The sequence below is a fragment of the Myxine glutinosa genome, chromosome 1 (assembly GCF_964187855.1).
Source record: "Myxine glutinosa chromosome 1, kmMyxGlut1.1, whole genome shotgun sequence".
Lineage (NCBI taxonomy): Eukaryota > Metazoa > Chordata > Myxini > Myxiniformes > Myxinidae > Myxine > Myxine glutinosa.
In genome coordinates, this window is record NC_136261.1 from 3,506,728 (window position 1) to 3,527,683 (window position 20,956).

Sequence of the window (20,956 nt, forward strand, 5' to 3'; positions counted from 1 at the left end):
TAATTGGGAATGCTAGAAAAATTCCAAATTTGGGAATTTTGGGAATGTTAGGGAATTATATCCCAGATGAGCTTTTTGTCAGCAAAGACGAGCCCCCAATTTCAATTTGGGCCAATTTTGGACGAGCCCCCAATTTCAATTTGGGCCAATTTTGGACGAGCCCCCAATTTCTCGGACTAATGTTAAAAGGGGATTTAATCCCGGACGAGCCCCCAATTTCTGTTACGTGCTCCTCCCCAAACCCCCTGGTCACTGTGTACCTCCGAGCCCCGAGAGGAGTCACGGCAGAAAAATGTGTTATTCTGTATGTCAACGATCAATGGTGAAGCCACACCAATTGTTACCAACAAACAAACATTGTATTAAGATCACACAAGAATAACAGTACAACAATAATAGTAGTCAAAAGTACAATCAATATGTGTCCTATGATGGTACCATCAGTTTCGTAACATATAACTCACTGTGCTCCAAGTGAGTGAACCAAGAACATTCCCAATGTCTCTTTCCCGGCTTCAAACCAAAGTTGAATCCGGTTTCAAGCCAAAGTCGATCCCGGCTTCAAGCCAAAGTCGATCCTCTCCAGCGATCGTCAGAACAATGTCCAATCGAGACCAGAATCCCGTTCGGATGACAGTCGCAGTCACGCGACCCAAAGCTGCGCAAAGTCACCCTCAAGGCGACTGGGAAATCCAAAGGCGCCCTCCAGGCGACTGGGAAATCACACCCTCGGGTATGGACGTTTCACGGCTCACAGTCGGCAAACCGCAAATTAACCTTCAAAAGCCACGTTGCACACACACACACCAGATACCTCTGAATCCGGTGAAAACGGCTGAAGCGAAGCAAAGAAAACTTGCGCGACGAGCAAAGCGCGCGAGTCAAAATGGCCGACGGCCCGTACTCGAGACGTAACGGCATGACGATGATTCTCTTCAGAATCCACCGCAAAACCTGACACGCAGGTTGATCTGTCACAGCGATAACAACTCTGTCGCAGGAATCCCTTTCCTGGGAACCCAAAGTTCACTCGTGACTCTTGCTCGCCAACGTTCGCTCAGACCTCAAAGTAACTCGGCTTTCTTCTCCGACTCATTCGCTCCGCCTTCTTTTCTTCTCTTCCTCTTCTCGTCGTCATCGTTCCCGATCCCGTTTCCGGTTTCTTTTAACTCTAACTTTTTCACCTTTTGAAAACAGTTCATGAACAATAAACCTTTTGAAAACAATAATAGTACATGGAATCAAAAATGTTTACAGTGAATGAAAACCACCACAACGGAAGTGACGAATCCGTAACATCACATATTGGGCTACGCACCATCAAGCTGCACCCATGTCCACGATGGGTCACATCTCAGGCCACACACTATCAAGCTGCACCCACATCCATGATGGATCACATCTTTGGCCACGCACCATCAAGCTGAACCCACATCCATGATGGATCACATCTCTGGCCACGCACCATCAAGCTGAACCCACATCCATGATGGGTCACATCTCGGGCCACGCACCATCAAGCTTAACCCACATCCATGATGGGTCACATCTCGGACCATGCACCATCAAGCTGAACCCACATCCATGATGGGTCACATCTCTGGCCACGCACCATCAAGCTGAACCCACATCCATGATGGATCAGATCTCGGGGCCACGCACCATCAGGCTGAACCCACATCCATGATGGGTCACATCTCAGGCCACGCACTGTCAAGCTGCACCCACATCCATTATGGGTCACATCTTGGGCTACGCACCATCAAGCAGTTCCCACATCCACGATGGATTACATCTTGGGCCACACACCATCAAGCTGAACTCACATCCATGATGGGTCACATCTCAGGCCACGCACTGTCAAGCTGCACCCACATCCATTATGGGTCACATCTTGGGCTGCGCACCATCAAGCTGCACCCACGTCCATGATGGGTCACATCTCGGACCTCGCACCATCAAGCAGTTCCCACATCCACGATGGGTCACATCTCGGACCTCGCACCGTCACGCTTAACCCACATCTATGATGTGTCACATCTCAGGCCACGCAATATCAAGCTGCACCCATATCCATGATGGGTCACATCTCAGACCACGCACCATCAAGCTGAACCACATCCATGATGGGTCACATCTCTGGCCACTCACCATCAAGCTGCACCCACATCCATGATGGGTCACGTTTTTTTCTTTTTTTTTTGTATACAAGATCGAGACTCGTGAACGAGCTAACATTAGTCACACAAAAAGTAAAACCGACACGTAAAACACAAAAAAAATAAGGGGAGCAGTCGACAAGATGGGAAGAGAGGGGGAAGGACACAAACACAACATTTCAGAGCAGGGACATCGGGAGAAATGTGGGAGGGGGAGGGCTTGGGGGTATGTGGGAGAGGTATAAAACATATGAACACTGCAAGGACTTCCAGGAAAGAAGTTGGAATTTCAAAAAAAAAGTGCATCTGGGGTGAATTAGCAGGGGTAGAAAAGATCAAGGTTTTGGATGGGGAAAGATGAGATGGTGGTGAACAGCTGTTTTAAACACCTGGCGGGAGGAGTGGGATTGAAGAGAGTGGGGGAGTTTGTTCCAGAGGCGGGAGAAAAGGGGAATGAACGAGTGAAGGTGAGCAGAGAGCCTAGATTTTGGCAGTTTAACCATAAGAGGGTTGCTGGCAGATCTTGTGCGACCTGTAGGAATATTTGGGGCACAGATAGCTGGGGGAGCAAGGCCGGAGAGGAGTCGGTAGAAGACAGAAAGACCACCAACCTGCCTGTGGTGAGTGAGTGAAAGGCCCTCGGAGTTAGCTTCATCGCAGGAGATTCCAATGATTCTGAAAGCTTTGGTTTCAACAGCGTGAACCCGAGCGAGGTGTGAGGCAGGAGCATTGGCCCAGAGGGGGGAACAGTATTCCATTGAGCTGCGGATCGAAATCCTTGTATGTGGTGATGAGCTCAGGTGTGCCAAGGAAGGACTTCACACGACGGAGGATGCCCAGTCGGCGACTGGCTTTGGAGGCCAGCTTGGAAATGTGGTTTTCCCAAGAAAGATCATGGCAGAGAGTGAGACCCAAAAGCTTGAGCGACAGAACTTCTTGGAGAGGATTGTTGAGAAAGTAGATGGGAGGGTTTTCCAGTCGGTCTTTTCGGAGAGACATAGTAAGAGTGTGAGATTTGTCAGGATTGAAAGACATGTTCCACTTGTTTGACCAGTCTGTGATTTTGTCCAGGTCTGCAGAGAGTGAGGAGGCTGCAGACTGCCGATCTGAGGGATGAGGAATGGAACGGCAGATATTGGAGTCATCAGCAAAGAGATAGAGAGGATTTTCCAGAGAGTCCGAGAGATCATTGATGAAGACCAGAAATAGCACAGGGCCCAGAACACTACCTTGGCGAACTCCAGCCAGAACAGGAAGGGGAGATGAGAGAAATCCATTCAGGGCCACATGTTGCCTACGACTAGAGAGGAAGTCCGCAAGCCATGAGTGGAGATTTCCATGGATACTACAGGAGGAGAGTTTGGTGAGCAGAGCTCGGAGCCAGACCGTATCGAAGACACGTGATATGTCAAGTGAGACAGCTCTGATTTCCTGTTTGGCATTGAGGACCTCCATCCATTGTTGAGACAGCAGAAGCAACATGTCCAGAGTAGAATGACCTGGTCTGAATCCAAATTGATGATCAGAGATCAAGCCATTGGAGAAGAGGAAGGATTTGATATCCAAAGCAATGATGGATTCCATGACTTTGCTGATAATTGGAAGCATGCTGATTGGTCTGTCGTTGCAAGGATCTATTTTTGCACCTTTTTTGTGTAAAGCGGTAATGTTTGCTGATTTCCAAGATGCTGGCAGATGACCTTGAGCAAAAGAAAGGGTGAAAAGAACAGAGAGAGGGTGAGATAGAGCGGCAGAGCAGGATTTTAGGACCCTTGGGCTGATGCCGTCTGGTCCAGTTGAGGAATCAGAGTCGTGGTTTGACAAAACCTTCTCCACCTTGTCAGGAGAGAAGGACACAGAGTCCAGGAGCAGTTGGGTTCGACTGGGAAAGGTGGGAACAGAGAGAGATGGGTTTGGGACACAAGATTTTGAGGCAAACCACAGAGTTGAGGCATTCGGCTCTGTCACATGCAATATCAACTGTGTAGCCATTTGAGGTAAGGGAGGGGATGGAGGGGGAACAAACACCAGAAACGGATTTGACCAGACGCCACCAGGATTTGGAGGAAGGAGACAGGTTTGAGAGTTCAATCTTGAGTGTGGAGAGATAGTACTTCCTGGCACTCCTGAGGGTAGACACACACTTGTTCCGAGCTGGGTGGAAGGAACTGAGATTGCCTTCAGTTGGATTTGCCTTCCAAGAGGCAACGGCAAGTTGTTTCAGGGAAACTTCCTCACCACAAGATTCAGTGTACCATGGACGGGAGGAAGGGTATGACAACTGAAGACGAGATGGGATAAATATGTGCATGAGAGAGAGCAGATTGCTTTGGAAGAATTCCCAGGAAGAATTGATGTCAGAGGCAGTATAGATGGGAGACCAGTCCAGGTGATTGATGGCTGCTTGCAGACCGTGCCAGTCAGCCTGAGTGAAATGCCAGAAGACTCGTTGGCGCTGAGGAGGCTCTCTGAGAATGGCCAGAGAGATGTCCAAGGCCAGAGAGAATGGCCAGAGAGACAAGCACATGATCAGAAGAACCGATTGGAGCAGAAGAAGAGCAGCAGACATTTGCAGGGAAGTTTGTCATAACCAATTCCAGAAGAGAAGATACTCCATTGACTGCGATCCGGGTCGGGAAATTGACAGATTGTGTCAGTCCCAATGAGTCACAGAAGTCCTTTGCTGAGGTGCCATTCCTGGTGAGAGTGGAACCCACACCCAGCCAGCTGGCATGATGACAGATGAAGTCGCCACATATGATGAAGAGAGAGTTTGGATGAGTTGATAGAAGTTGGTCCATGTTGTCCGACAGCAAAATGTAAATGGAGTCGTCACTGTTTGGAGGACGGTACAGAACACATATGAACAAAAGGTGGGAGCGGAGAGGAAGTCGTAGCCAGAGGTACTCCTGGGGGTAGGGTGGAGAGAGGGCAGTGCAAGGAGAGTGAGGAAGAGAGTTTTTGATAAAGATAGCAACCCCACCACCAGGACGAGGCTCAGGTCTATCATACCGGAGGGGGGATTAACCAGGAAGGGATATTTAGGAATCAGAGACATCTTGAAGGAGGAAAGTTTCTGTTAAGCAGATTACGTCTGGATTGTCACAAGCAACCTGAATGGAGAGATCAATCAGGTTTGAGCGAAGGCCCCGGATGTTTGAGGTCCATACCGTTAATGAGGGGAGAGGGGGAGCATCGGGTGCAGGACAGGGGAGGGGAGGGGTTGGGTCAGATGAAGGATGAGAGGGGGAGGTCGGGAGAGCAGTTGATAGTGTGTCAGGCATTACAGAAGAGTTACAAGAAAGGGAAGGATGAGGAGGATGAAAGGTTTGATGGTGATGGGATGAGGAACAGTGAGGGGTTGTTTGAGGGGGGGCGGAGGAAAGTAGAAGGTTGGGGGAGGTTTGAGGTATGAGATAGAAGGGAGACGAAGTGGGGAGGAGGCAGCTTTGAGAAGGAGGTGGGAGGAGGGAGAATTTGGGAGGGACGGTTGCGGGGGAGATTTGAAGGTGAGGGGTTGGGGGGGAGTTTTGAATGGGAGGGGCAAGGGGGGAGTTTAGGAGTCGAAGGGCAAGGGGAGAGTTTAGGAGGGGAGGGGCAAGGGGGGAGTTTAGGAGGGGAGGGGCAAGGGGGGAGATTTGGAGGGGAGGGTCGAGGGGGGAGATTTGGAGGGGAGGGGCAAGGGGGGAGTTTAGGAGGGGAGGGGCAAGGGGGAGTTTAGGCGGGGAGAAAAAGGGGGGAGATTTGGAGGGGAGGGGCAAGGGGGGAGATTTGGAGGGGAGGGGCAAGGGGGGAGATTTGGAGGGGAGGGGCAAGGAGGGAGTTTGGAAAGTGGATGATTAATGAAAGATGAACATTTATAACAAATTGGGTTTATTGTGATTTTCAAGTTGGCGATCCGTTTAAGAACGATGGAGGAGGGGTGGAATGAATGTGAATTTAGAGCATGTCGTGTTTTGGAATTATTAGAGATTGGATATTTTTTTGAAATGGAATGAGTTGGAGAGGAAATTGAAAGGAGCCTTTTAAATAGGAAAAAAAACAGCGTGTTGTAATATACGACTGAATAAAACACTTTAGGGGAAAGTTTAAACATATTTAAACAGAACCGTGAAGAACAGTCTTATATTCACAAAAATACCAACGGGGAGAGGGAGCCTAGAGTGACAACAACCACGAGTCACTTGAACAGGGCAAAAGGTGGAAGGCAAGGAGATAATGGGGGCGGGGCGAGACAGCGCACGTGGACGGAGGCGCACGATGGGACAAAAGCACACGAGGAGAAAGGGAAATAAAAGTTTGTTTTTTTGGGGGGGGGGTTTGGTTTTTTGGGGGGGGTGGGGGTTACAACGTTAGTCACAGAGTAGATGTTCGGGGAAGTTTGGGGAAGAAGGGAAAATCTAAAAACCTCGCAAAAACAGCGAAGGAAGGAACAAACTTCGACGGGGACAGGGGAAGCCTGACGCAAGGCGCACACGCGTGGCAAACAGAAACGATTAATTTATGAAAGATAAGCACCGAGAAACTTCCAAGAGGCACACTGTAGGTTCACACCCCGAAAGATAAATACAGTTTCGACAAAATATAATTGTGAACAATAATAATAATAATAATAATTCATTTATTTTGTATAGCGCTTTTCCAGAAGCCCAAAGGCGCTTTGACAGAGTGGAAAACATAATGCATAACAATACATGAAAACAACAATTGCAAAAAGACAAGAATCAAGAAAACAAACAGCAGCGATATACGGCATATATATAAGACAAGAATCAAAAAGACAAGACAAGAATCAATAGGGAAATATTTAAAGCAAAAGGAGGGAGAAGGAGAAGAGATAGTCAGGGGTTAAATGCTGTGGGTTGAATGTTGAATGCAGCGTTGAACAGGTGGGTCTTTAGTGATGTTTTGAATGTGGTGAGTGAGGAGGAGTCTCTGATGGTGTGAGGTAGTGAGTTCCAGAGGGTGGGAGCAGCGATGGAGAAGGCCCTGTCCCCCCAGGATCTGAATTTGGTCCGGATGGAGGGGGTCAGGAGGTTGGTACCAGCAGAGCGGAGGTTGCGGGTGGGAGTGTGTCTGGAGAGGAGGTCAGCCAGGTAGGATGGGGCCAGGTTATGGAGGGCTTTGTATGTCAAGAGGAGGATTTTGTACTGGATTCTCTGGGGGATGGGGAGCCAGTGAAGCTTGTAAAGGACGGGGGTGATGTGGTCACGGGTCCGGGAATGAGTGAGTAGACGGGCAGCGGAGTTCTGAATGTATTGGAGTTTATTGGTGATTTTTGAGGGTGAACCATAGAGGAGGCTATTGCAGTAGTCCAGACGGGAGGTGATGAAGGCGTGGATGAGGGTTTCTGCAGCCGTGGAGGAGAGGGATGAGCGGAGACGGGCAATGTTTTTCAGGTGAAAGAAGGCTGACTTTGTGATCTGTTTAGTGTATTTGTCGAAGGAAAGGGTTTGGTCAAAGATGACGCCAAGATTCCGGATGTGAGGGGAGGTGGATACTGGGATACCGTCGATGTTGAGGGCAAAGTTATGGGTGGATTTTGTGAGCGTTTTTGGGCCATGACTGACTTTGAAACAATGAAACAATGACTTAACTTTGAAAACGTGGAGAACGTGTGCAGCTTCGAAAATCTGTGACGTCGTCTCCAAGATCTCACGAGATCCTTTGTTTAAAGTCTTGTGATTATGTTGGTATGATTCTACATGCTGCCCTGTCTTCTAGCAACCATTCAAATTGGTTTAAATAGTATCGTGTGAATACCCTGTCAACATACCTGTCACATGAATACCTGTCACATCTCAGGCCACGCACCATCAAGCTGCACCCACATCCATGATGGGTCACATCTCAGACCAGGCAACATCAAGCTGCACCCATATCCATGATGGGTCACATCTCGGACCACGCACCATCAAGCTGAACCCACATCCATGATGGGTTACATCTCAGGCCACGCACCATCAAGCTGCACCCATATCCATGATGGGCCACATCTCGGACCACGCACCATCAAGCTGCCCCTACATCCATGATGGGTCACATCTCAGGCCACGCACCATCAAGCTGAACCCACATCCATGATGGGTCACATCTCAGGCCACTCACCATCAAGCTGCACCCACATCCATGATGAGTCACATCTCGGACCTCGCACCATCAAGCTGAACCCACATTCATGATGGGTTACATCTTGGGCCACGCACCATCAAGCTGCACCCACATCCATAATGGGTCACATCTCAGACCTCGCACCATCAAGCTACACCCACATCCATGATGGGTCATCTCGGGCCAAGCACTATCAAGTTGCACCCATATCCATGATGGGTCACATCTCGGGTCACGCACCATCAAGCTGCACCCACATCCATGATGGATCACATCTTGGGGCCACGCACCATCAAGCTGAACCCACATCCATGATGGGTCACATCTCGGGGCCACGCACCATCAAGCAGTTCCCACATCCATGATGGGTCACATCTCGGGGCCACGCACAATCAAGCTGAACCAACATCCATGATGGGTCACATCTCGGGCCCACGCACCATCAAGCAGTTCCCACATCCATGATGGATCACATCTCGGGCCACACACCATCAAGCTGCACCCATATCCATGATTGGTCACATCTCAGGCCACGCACTTTCAAGCTGCACCTCCATCCATGTCCCTCAGAGTATATTGGGAAATAAAATGCTTTGAAAGACATTGCTGCCAGCATCCCCAAAACAAAATAAATGTTTGGAATTTCAAAACAACTTTCTGATCTGTCCGGTCGGAGTAGGCGATCGTGCAGGTAGGAGCCCGTGTACGTTTGGCATAGACATGCTCACAATGGAGAAAAAGTGTACAAGGTGCTAACAAATGGGTTTGTGATCATATAACATATTTACCCTTCTTGCACAGCTTGCACGGCATGCTGTTCAGTCGTGCACAACCGGACTCCAACCTGCCAATCGGGGGCACGTGGTTCATCCACCACCGGACTCTTGCAGCACCTTGTGCGGATTTGTTCGCAGAGCCGAAACAACAGTCAGCGCCTCGCCTTCAACGTCCTCTCCAACCTTAGTCTGTGCCAGGAGGCACGCAGCATGTTGCAGAAGGTTGGTTCCTGAGATACCATAAAACGTCCACTCTCTGCATATTAGGGAGTGCTATGTCTGTGGTGTACCTGTGATGCCCGGTGTACCCTGTCTGTAGGGAGTGGGGCTATCAATACCTTTTGTCCTCCAAAACAAAATTGTAATATATTTATGAAGTATAATTACTTCCTTGTTATCATGGTTGAACCAGGTATTTGTACATCGAATGATGCTGCAATCTCTCTTGTCTCTTCTGATTTTCCACTTCTCATCACACAGGGAAACTTTCTGAACCAATTTTCCAAGGTGCCGCCAGCTCGACCAGGCCAAGCTCCACATCCCACCCTGCAGTCTTGGCTGTGCCTGCTGGTGATGTTGAGCTACTCGGAAGACGGTCGACAAATGGTGCTGAGAGCATCGGGCTCTCTGGATGTTCTACTGGACCTTGAAGAACGACTGAAACCTGCCAAGGACTATATGGAGGGAAAACACTCCTTAAAGAAGGTTCCGCTCCCACCAATCACAACACTCATTCTGCACAACCTCTGCTTCTGCCAAGCTGCCAAGTCTCACATCCTGGCAAGTGGTGAGTGTTCTACCTGCTCCTCGTCGTTATGAAGGGACACGGTGGGGGTGGGGGGAGGAAGGGGTGATTGTAAAAATGCACACCAATTTCAATGAACGAATTCTCATCCGAAAGAAATCCAACCTGCATTGAACTTTTCACCTTTTGTACAAAATTGAGGCTCACGGAAGGGTGTGGTGACAAAGGCCAAAAGGCAACACATCGACAGATGGACAATGGGGGGGACAAGCAAGGGAATGGGTCGGGAATGGACGAACGGGAACAGACGAAGGAAACGCTAACACACGAGCGCGTGGCCCGGACAAAGACACACGAAGCCGGTACAAAAATGCATGTGAAGATCCACGAGACATGAGAATACATTACATCGACAAATTAACGCCAACAATAAACAAGACATTTCCACAATACGTATCCCCAGCCTTCGATGATGGCCTGTCTGGGAAGATAAGATGGCATCTGGCTATGGTTATTGAGATGGTAAGGAAGCTATTCTGTGATTGAAAAAAAAGTTTTAAAAATGTGTTCAATCCACATGGTGGAGCGTTTTACTTTTGTTTATTTATTAATGCTGGTATACCTGGAAAGTAAACCATGTTAAGAGCCTTGTGTTCACTGTGGATAGTGTTAAATGGAGTATTCGGCCTTGTTTGGACAGCCATGGGTTTGTATGCGGAAAGGTGCCTCTCTGCACTGATCCGATGATATACATTACCTGGATGTATGCAGAAAGGTACATTTATCTACTGATCTGATGATATACATTACCTGGATGTATGCAGAAAGGTACATTTCTCTACTGATCCGATGATATACATTACCTGGATGTATGCAGAAAGGTACATTTCTCTACTGATCCGATGGCTTGAGAGTAACGAACGTGCACAGCGCACTGCGGGTGCTTCTGCACTCTGGGCTCTGCTGCACCACTCACAAAAGGTCCGTACCTGATATCGCACCGTCATTGAGGTCTTCATCTGTATTGAGACCCAGATGGAATTAAAGGAAGATGGAAAAGACATATGGAAATGCTGTTGAATGCAGATAATGAATGGGACAGCAACATAGATGGGAACCCAGTTTTAGGACCGGCAGAGAAGATAACTGAGAAGGAAGTTGAGGAAGCGATAAAAGCAATGAAGAGTAGAAAGGCGGAAGGGCCGACGGGAGTTGTGGGAGATATGTTGAAGGCAGCAGGAAGTTGGGGTGTGAAGAGAATGACAGAGATCTGTAATCTGGTGGTGAAAGAAGGCCGCATTCCAGTGGATTGGGAACTGATTACCCTCGTCCCTCTACACAAGGGGAAAGGTGACCCTCTGGAGTGTGGCTCGTACCGAGCGATAAAGTTATTGGAGCATGGAATGAAGGTATTGGAAAGGGTGTTGGAGAGGAGGATAAGGAAGAAGGTGAAGAATGACAAAATGCAGTTTGGATTTATGCCAGGAAGAGGAACGACAGACGCGCTCTTTATTGTGAGGCAGTTGCAGGAGAAGTACATGGAGAAGAGGAAGAAGTTGTTTCTTGGGTTTGTTGATCTGGAGAAAGCATTCGATTGGGTTCCACGCGAAGTATTGACATGGGCATTGAGGAAGTTAGGAGTGGAGGAATGGTTGATCAGAGTAGTGATGGCAATGTACAAAAGAGCGCGCACAGTTGTAAGGACGAAGGACGGGAACAGTGGTGAGTTTGAGGTGAAGGTGGGAGTGCATCAGGGGTCGGTACTAAGTCCACTACTATTTGTAGCTGTGATGGAGATGCTGGCTCGGAACGTAAAGGAGGGTTTACCGTGGGAGTTCTATGCAGATGATCTGGTGTTGATTGCGGAAAGTATGGATGGACTGAAGGAGAAGATGAACAAGTGGAAGGAATGTATGGAGACAAAAGGTCTGAAGGTGAATATCGGAAAGACGAAGGTGATGGCAAGTGGTAAAGCATGTGGTGAGGTGGAAAGAACTGGGAAGTGGCCCTGTGCTGTGTGCAGGAAGGGTGTCGGAGTGAACTCCATTCAATGTACAATGTGCGCTGAGTGGGTTCATCAAAAATGTAGTGGTCTGAGAGGGTCATTAACCAGTGTGGCAGCTACATTCAAATGTAAGGTGTGCACAGAGGGAGCTGCAGATGGAGGAAATGTTGAGTTGGATCTGGGAGGCGGCGTGAAGCTGGAAGGTGTGAAAACATTTTGCTACCTCGGAGACATGCTGAATGGAGAAGGTGGATCAGACTCGGCAACGGTTGCGAGAGTGAGATGTGCATGGAAGAAGTTTCGGGAACTGAGTGGCGTGCTGATGAGGAGGGGAGTGTCGTTGAAGCTGAAGGGAAAGGTGTATGCTGCATGTGTGAGAAGTGTTATGATTTATGGGAGCGAGACATGGGTAATGAACGTAGAGCAGCAACAAAGGCTGGAAAGGGTGGAAATGCAAATGGTTCGGTGGATGTATGGAGTATCGTTGAGAGAGAGGAAGACAAATGATGAATTGTGAAAGATGATGGGAATAGAGCCTGTGATTGATGCTGTGAAGAGGAACAGGTTGAGATGGTTTGGTCATGTGTTGAGGAAGGATGAAAGTGACTGGTTGAGAAGAGTGATGGAAATGAATGTAGAAGGAAGTAGAGGACGGGGAAGACCGAGAAAGACTTGGCTAAAGATGGTGGAAGAAGAAATGCGGGCAAGGGGGTTAACAAGGAGAGATGCAGAAAATAGGGCAAAATGGAGAATATTGTCATGGGGACCGCAAGGCTAACCCCGCTCTTGCAGGGAAAATGGCCTTAAAATGCATGTTGTTGTTGTTGTTGTGTTGAGGTCTTCATCTCTGTGGTCTGGTGGTATGTTTCTTGCACAGCTCGAAACGTTGATGCTTTAAAAGGGAAAGTACAACCCAACCCACACGACAAATCTACAACTCCCCCTACCATAGTCATCTTCATACAATTACCCTAACCGTATTATCATATCAACTATCATAGTTTTTTGTACACATTTCATGGGGCTGCAATTTTTTCCCATGCCATCCCTTCATATGGACCATACTCCGTGATATGATCATGATCCGTGCTTGTATGTTTAATATGATAAACAATAAATAATGACATGTCTGTGCTTTATTCCTGTACTTAGTCCGGATATGATTGGTTTTTGTTTTTCAACCATGTGGAGAAGTCTTGCTGAGTCCATCGTGATTGTTTCAGTACTTGTTTTTTGTTTTCTTGTTTTCTTGTTTTGTTTTACTTGTTTTCAATTAGTTGTTTTTACAACTAATTATATATTTATTTTATCAGGCAAAAGTCAGCATCAAGAACCCCAGAATGAAGGCAAAAGTTGACTTTGCCCTCCGTACAGCGAAGAAAGGTACGTACAGTGTTGTGCTGCTTTGTTCCATCTCTCAATAAGTATTAAAATACAGTCAAACCATGAAAAGGAGGTCTCGGAGATCAATTCTGAAAAGGTGAAAGTAAACAACTAAATGTTTTTGTTGGCAATTATTTTGCCAAAATCGTTTTGAAAATCGTGATTTAATGGTAGGTTACACTGTAATGAATAGATGGTTATTGAGGGTATACTGTAATCGTTGCCTAATGTTCGTGATCCTGCCATTTATGATCTTCATCCCAATAACTGGTAAAATTCAACGACAAAGTGAACAAGTGCTCGGTAGAGCGCATACCTCCACCAGGTTGAACAGTTTGTTTTGTATCACATTGATCGGTAAGATATACATCCAGAACTGAACCGAAATATAATCATCTTGTTCTTGTCACCGAACCAACTCATTCACCAACTTTTGTCATAATCCGTCCACAACTTTTAAAAATATCATGCTATATGTCGTTTTTGGCCCGATCACTCAATGGTGAAGAATCATTTTTGAAATGCTCTGATCCGCATCCAGACCATTACCAAAATTTTATCAATTCTTCATAGTCACACACCCAATCTGTCTGCCAACTTTCGTCTGAATCCTGAAACATCACATCAAGAATGCATGTTTTAGGGAATGTGAAATTACATTTAAAAATCGCTTTGGTGCTCGTATGAAACTTTCAAAATCAGTGATAAGGAAGCTGGTGAAGCAGTTCAGAGAAACACGGTGTGTGAAAGTTAAAAATCAGTGACACATAAACTGGTGACGCAGTTCAGAGAAACACGGTGTGTGAAAGTTAAAAATCAGTGATATGGAAACTGGTGAAGCGGTTTAGAGAAGCAGGGTGTGTGAAAGTCAAAAATCAATGATACAGAAACTGGTGAAGCGGTTTAGAGAAACAGGGTGTGTGAAAGTTAAAAATCTGTGATATGGAAACTGGTGAAGCGGTTTAGATAAACAGGGTGTGTGAAAGTTAAAAATCAGTGAAAAAAAACTGGTGACGCAGTGCAGAGAAACACGGTGTGTGAAAGTTAAAAATCAGTGATATGGAAACTGGTGAAGCGGTTTAGAGAAACAGGGTGTGTGAAAGTTAAAAATCTGTGATATGGAAACTGGTGAAGCGGTTTAGATAAACAGGGTGTGTGAAAGTTAAAAATCAGTGAAAAAAAACTGGTGACGCAGTGCAGAGAAACACGGTGTGTGAAAGTTAAAAATCAGTGATATGGAAACTGGTGAAGCGGTTTAGAGAAACGGTGTGTGAAAGTCAAAAATCAATGATACAGAAACTGGTGAAGCGGTTTAGAGAAACAGGGTGTGTGAAAGTTAAAAATCAGTGATATGGAAACTGGTGAAGCGGTTTAGATAAACAGGGTGTGTGAAAGTTAAAAATCAATGACACATAAACTGGTGAAGCAGTTTAGAGAAACAGGGTGTGTGAAAGTTAAAAATCAGTGATACAGAAACTGATGAAGCAGTTTAGAGAAACAGGGTGTGTGAAAGTTAAAAATCAATGACACATAAACTGGTGAAGCAGTTTAGAGAAGCAGGGTGTGTGAAAGTGAAAAATCAGTGATACAGAAACTGGTGAAGCAGTTTAGAGAAACAGGGTGTGTGAAAGTAAAAAATCAGTGATACAGAAACTGGTGACGCAGTTTAGAGAAATAGGGTGTGTGAAAGTTAAAAATCAGTGATACAGAAACTGGTGACGCAGTTCAGAGAAACAGGGTGTGTGAAAGTTAAAAATCAGTGATACAGAAACTGGTTAAGCAGTCGAGAGAAACAGGGTGTGTGAAAGTTAAAAATCGGTGATACAGAAACTGATGAAGCGGTTTAGAGAAGCAGGGTGTGTGAAAGGTAAAATCAGTGATACATAAACTGGTGACGCAGTTCAGAGAAACAGGGTGTGTGAAAGTTAAAAATCGGTGATACAGAAACTGATGAAGCAGTTTAGATAAACAGGGTGTGTGAAAGTTAAAAATCAATGACACATAAACTGGTGAAGCAGTTTAGAGAAACAGGGAGTGTGAAAGTTAAAAATCAGTGATACAGAAACTGATGAAGCAGTTTAGAGAAACAGGGTGTGTGAAAGTTAAAAATCAGTGATATGGAAACTGGTGAAGCAGTTTAGAGAAACAGGGTGTGTGAAAGATAAAAATCAGTGATACAGAAACTGGTGAAGCAGTCGAGAGAAACAGGGTGTGTGAAAGTTAAAAATCAGTGATACAGAAACTGGTGACGCAGTTCAGAGAAACAGGGTGTGTGAAAGTTAAAAATCAGTGATACAGAAACTGGTGAAGCAGTCGAGAGAAACAGGGTGTGTGAAAGTTAAAAATCAATGATACAGAAACTGGTGAAGCAGTTCAGAGAAACAGGGTGTGTGAAAGTTAAAAATCAATGATACAGAAACTGGTGAAGCAGTTCAGAGAAACAGGGTGTGTGAAAGTTAAAAATCAATGATACAGAAACTGGTGAAGCAGTTCAGAGAAACAGGGTGTGTGAAAGATAAAAATCAATGATCCAGAAACTGGTGAAGCGGTTTAGGGAAACAGGGTGTGTGAAAGTTAAAAATCAATGATACAGAAACTGGTGAAGCAGTTTAGAGAAACAGGGTGTGTGAAAGTTAAAAATCAGTGATACAGAAACTGGTGAAGCAGTTTAGAGAAACAGGGTGTGTGAAAGTTAAAAATCAGTGATACAGAAACTGGCGAAGCAGTTTAGAGAAACAGGGTGTGTGAAAGTTAAAAATCAATGATACAGAAACTGGTGAAGCAGTTTAGAGAAACAGGGTGTGTGAAAGTTAAAAATCAATGATACAGAAACTGGTGAAGCAGTTCAGAGAAACAGGGTGTGTAACAAACAACATGCATTTTAAAAGGCCATTTTCCCTGCTAGAGCGGGGGTTAGCCTTGCGGTCCCCATGACAATCTTCTCCATTTTGCCCTATTTTCTGCATCTCTCCTTGTTAACCCCCTTGCCCGCATTTCTTCTTCCACCATCTTTAGCCAAGTCTTTCTCGGTCTTCCCCGTCTTCTACTTCCTTCTACATTCATTTCCATCACTCTTCTCAACCAGTCACTTTCATCCTTCCTCAACACATGACCAAACCATCTCAACCTGTTCCTCTTCACAGCATCAATCACAGGCTCTATTCCCATCATCTTTCGCAATTCATCATTTGTCTTCCTCTCTCTCAACGATACTCCGCACATCCGTCGAACCATTCGCATTTCCACCCTTTCCAACCTTCGTTGCTGCTCTCCGTTCATTACCCATGTCTCGCTCCCATAAATCATAACACTTCTCACACATGCAGCATACACCTTTCCCTTCAGCTTCAACGACACTCCCCTCATCATCAGCACGCCACTCAATTCCCGAAACTTCTTCCATGCACATCTCACTCGAGCAACCGTTGCCGAGTCTGATCCACCTTCTCCATTCAGCATGTCTCCGAGGTAGCAAAATGTTTTCACACCTTCCAGCTTCACACCGTCTCCAAGATCCAACTCAACATTTCCTCCATCTCCATCTGCAGCTCCCTCTGTGCACACCTTACATTTGAATGTAGCTGCCACACTGGTTAATGACCCTCTCAGACCACTACATTTTTGATGAACCCACTCAGCGCACATTGTACACTGAATGGAGTTCACTCCGACACCCTTCCTACACACAGCACAGGGCCACTTCCCAGTTCTTTCCACCTCACCACATGCTTTACCACTTGCCATCACCTTCGTCTTTCCGATATTCACCTTCAGACCTTTTGTCTCCATACATTCCTTCCACGTGTTCATCTTTTCCTTCAGTCCATCCATACTTTCCGCAATCAACACCAGATCATCTGCATACAACAACTCCCACGGTAAACCCTCCTTTACGTTCTGAGCCAGCACCTCCATCACAGCTACAAATAGTAGTGGACTTAGTACCGACCCCTGATGCACTCCCACCTTCACCTCAAACTCACCACTGTTCCCGTCCTTCGTCCTTACAGCTGTGCGCGCTCTTTTGTACATTGCCATCACTACTCTGATCAACCATTCCTCCACTCCTAACTTCCTCAATGCCCATGTCAATACTTTGCGTGGAACCCGATCGAATGCTTTCTCCAGATCAACAAACCCAAGAAACAACTTCTTCCTCTTCTCCATGTACTTCTCCTGCAACTGCCTCACAATGAAAAGCGCGTCTGTCGTTCCTCTTCCTGGCATAAATCCAAACTGCATTTCGTCGATCTTCACTTTCTTCCTTATCCTCCTCTCCAACACCCTTTCCAATACCTTCATTCCATGCTCCAATAACTTTATCGCTCGGTACGAGCCACTCTCCAGAGGGTCACCTTTCCCCTTGTATAGAGGGACGAGGGTACTCAGTTCCCAATCCACTGGAATGCGGCCTTCTTTCACCACCAGATTACAGATCTCTGTCATTCTCTTCACACCCCAACTTCCTGCTGCCTTCAACATATCTCCCACAACTCCCGTCGGCCCTCCCGCTTTTCTACCCTTCATTGCTTTTATCGCTTCCTCAACTTCCTTCTCAGTTATCTTCTCTGCCGGTCCTAAAACTGGGTTACTCTCTATGTTGCCATCCCATTCATTCTCTGTATTCAACAGCATTTCCATATATCTTTTCCATCTTCCTTTAATTCCATCTGGGTCGACAACGATTTGTCCCACTTCATCCTTCAAGCAGCTCACCCCCATCACATCACACCTCTCTTTCGCTATCTGCTTTGCAATCCTGAATACCGCTCTCTGACCCTCTTCCGAATCCAAGCGTTCTCCGAACATTTTCCTACATGCCTCCTGCGCCTTTGCTACCTCTTTCTTTGCAGCCTTCCTGGCTGCCTTATCACTTTCATGCTCTGCTGTTTCTGCTCCCGTACCCTTCGCCTTCTGCCACTCCTTGAACTTCTTCCTCTTCTCGTCAATCCTCTTTCCAACTTCATCATCCCACCACCATGTTTCCGAGTGCCTCGGTGGTCCTTTTGTCCATCCACATACCTCACCAACGGCTCCCAACAGACTAGCTTTCATTGACATCCAACCACTTTCAAGCTCAACCACATCATCCTCGACCCTACTCAGCCTCTCTTTTAATGCCTCCCTTACTGTCACCTCTTTCAACCTCCACACCTTCATTCTCGGTTGGTACTTCACCCGCCGAGCTCTCCTCGCACCTTTCACCCTTACGTCGCAGACAACCAAGTGGTGCTGTGAAACAGCCTCCTCCCCCGGGATCACCTTTGTGTCTCGGAGGTGCCCCCTATCTCGCCTACGCACCATCAGGTAGTCAACGGTTGTCGTCGACCCACCTGACGTGTATGTAACAAGCTTATTATCCTCTTTCTGGAACTGAGTATTACAAATCAACAAATCAGCTCCATCAGCAAACTCCAAAATCCTTTCACCTTCTCCATTTCTCACTCCATATCCGTAACCCCCATGAACTCCGTCAAAACCATCCATACTCCTTCCCACATGTCCATTTAGGTCTCCTCCTACCACAACAACTTCCTCATCTTTCACGTTTTCCATCAGCTTCTCTATCGCACACCAGAACTTGTCCTTCTCTTCATTGCTCCGACCAACCTGCGGAGCATATCCCGAGATGACGTTCACCAAGAGCTTTCCAATCATCATTTTCACCATCATCAACCTATCACTCACTCTAGTCACACTCACCACACTGTCTACAAACTCCTCAGAAAACAGGACACCAACACCATTCACGCCCTCCAGGCACCCTTGCCACACAAACTTGTATTTCTGTCCCTGCCTACCCTTCACCATTCTCACACCACTTCCCTTCCATCTCATCTCTTGCACACAACATATGTCCACTCTTCTTCTGACCAATACTTCCACCACTTCTCCTGATCTCCCTGTCATTGTCCCTACATTCCATGTCCCAAACCTCAGAAACCGATCTCCACTTCGGGCTGTACCCTGCCCACATGTAGTTGTAATTGTCATGGTTCTCTTTTTGAGGCAATGTTTTTTATGGCCGGATGTGTGAAAGTTAAAAATCAGTGATACAGAAACTGGTGACGCAGTTCAGAGAAACAGGGTGTGTGAAAGTTAAAAATCAATGATATAAACTGGTGGAGCGGTTTAGAGGAACATGGTGTGTGAAAGTTAAAAATCAGTGATATGGAAACTGGTGAAGCGGTTTCGAGGAACAGGGTGTGTGAAAGTTAAAAATCAATGATACATAAACTGGTGACGCAGTTCAGAGAAACAGGGTGTGTGAAAGTAAAAAATCAATGATACAGAAACTGGTGAAGCAGTTTAGAGAAACAGGGTGTGTGAAAGTTAAAAATCAATGACACATAAACTGGTGAAGCGGTTTAGACAAACAGGGTGTGTGAAAGTTAAAAATCAGTGATATGGAAGCTGGTGAAGCAGTTTAGACAAACAGGGTGTGTGAAAGTTAAAAATCAATGATACAGAAACTGGTGACGCAGTTCAGAGAAACAGGGTGTGTGAAAGTTAAAAATCAATGATATAAACTGGTGAAGCGGTTTAGAGGAACATGGTGTGTGAAAGTTAAAAATCAGTGATATGGAAACTGGTGAAGCGGTTTCGAGGAACAGGGTGTGTGAAAGTTAAAAATCAATGATACATAAACTGGTGACGCAGTTCAGAGAAACAGGGTGTGTGAAAGTTAAAAATCAGTGATACAGAAACTGGTGACGCAGTTCAGAGAAACAGGGTGTGTGAAAGTTAAAAATCAATGATACAGAAACTGGTGAAGCAGTCTAGAGAAACAGGGTGTGTGAAAGTTAAAAATAAGTGATATGGAAACTGGCGAAGCAGTTTAGAGAAACAGGGTGTGTGAAAGTTAAAAATCAGTGATATGGAAACTGGTGAAGCGGTTTAGAGGAACAGGGTGTGTGAAAGTTAAAAATCAGTGATATGGAAACTGGTGAAGCGGTTTCGAGAAACAGGGTGTGTAAAAGTTAAAAATCAATGATACAGAAACTGGTGAAGCGGTTTCGAGAAACAGGGTGTGTAAAAGTAAAAAATCAGTGATATGGAAACTGGTGAAGCAGTCCAGAGAAACAGGGTGTGTGAAAGTTAAAATTCAATGATACAGAAACTGGTGAAGCGGTTTAGAGAAACAGGGTGTGTGAAAGTTAAAAATCAATGATACAGAAACTGGTGAAGCGGTTTAGAGAAACACGGTGTGTGAAAGTTAAAAATCAGTGATATGGAAACTGGTGAAGCGGTTTAGAGAAACAGGGTGTGTGAAAGTTAAAAATCAATGATACAGAAACTGGTGAAGCGGTTTAGAGAAACAGGGTGTGTGAAAGTTAAAAATCAGTGATATGGAAACTGGCGAAGCAGTTCAGAGAAACAGGGTGTGTGAAAGTAAAAAATCAGTGATACAGAAACTGGTGAAGCGGTTTAGAGAAACAGGGTGTGTGAAAGTTAAAAATCAATGACACATAAACTGGTGACGCAGTTCAGAGAAATTGGGTGTGTGAAAGTTAAAAATCAGTGATATAGAAACTGGTGACGCAGTTTAGAGAAGCAGGGTGTGTGAAAGGTAAAATCAGTGATACAGAAACTGGTGACGCAGTTTAGAGAAACAGGGTGTGTGAAAGTTGAAAATCAATGACAGAAACTGGTGACGCAGTTTGGAGAAGCAGGGTGTGTGAAAGTTAAAAATCAGTGATATGGAAACTGGTGAAGCAGTTTAGAGAAACAGGGTGTGTGAAAGTTAAAAATCAATGACACATAAACTGGTGACGCA

General features: G+C 46.0%; 1 protein-coding gene across 1 annotated transcript in view; it reads left to right on the top strand.

Annotated features, from left to right (window-relative positions):
- RTTN (rotatin) overlaps positions 1-20,956 on the top strand; it is a 362,213-nt gene that overhangs the window by 340,278 nt on the left and 979 nt on the right. The window contains exons 46-49 of the mRNA XM_078776353.1: positions 9,072-9,268; positions 9,527-9,833; positions 10,669-10,772; positions 13,110-13,179. Of these exons, the coding sequence (XP_078632479.1) occupies positions 9,072-9,268; positions 9,527-9,833; positions 10,669-10,772; positions 13,110-13,179 (678 nt within the window). The remainder of the gene's footprint in view (positions 1-9,071; positions 9,269-9,526; positions 9,834-10,668; positions 10,773-13,109; positions 13,180-20,956) is intronic.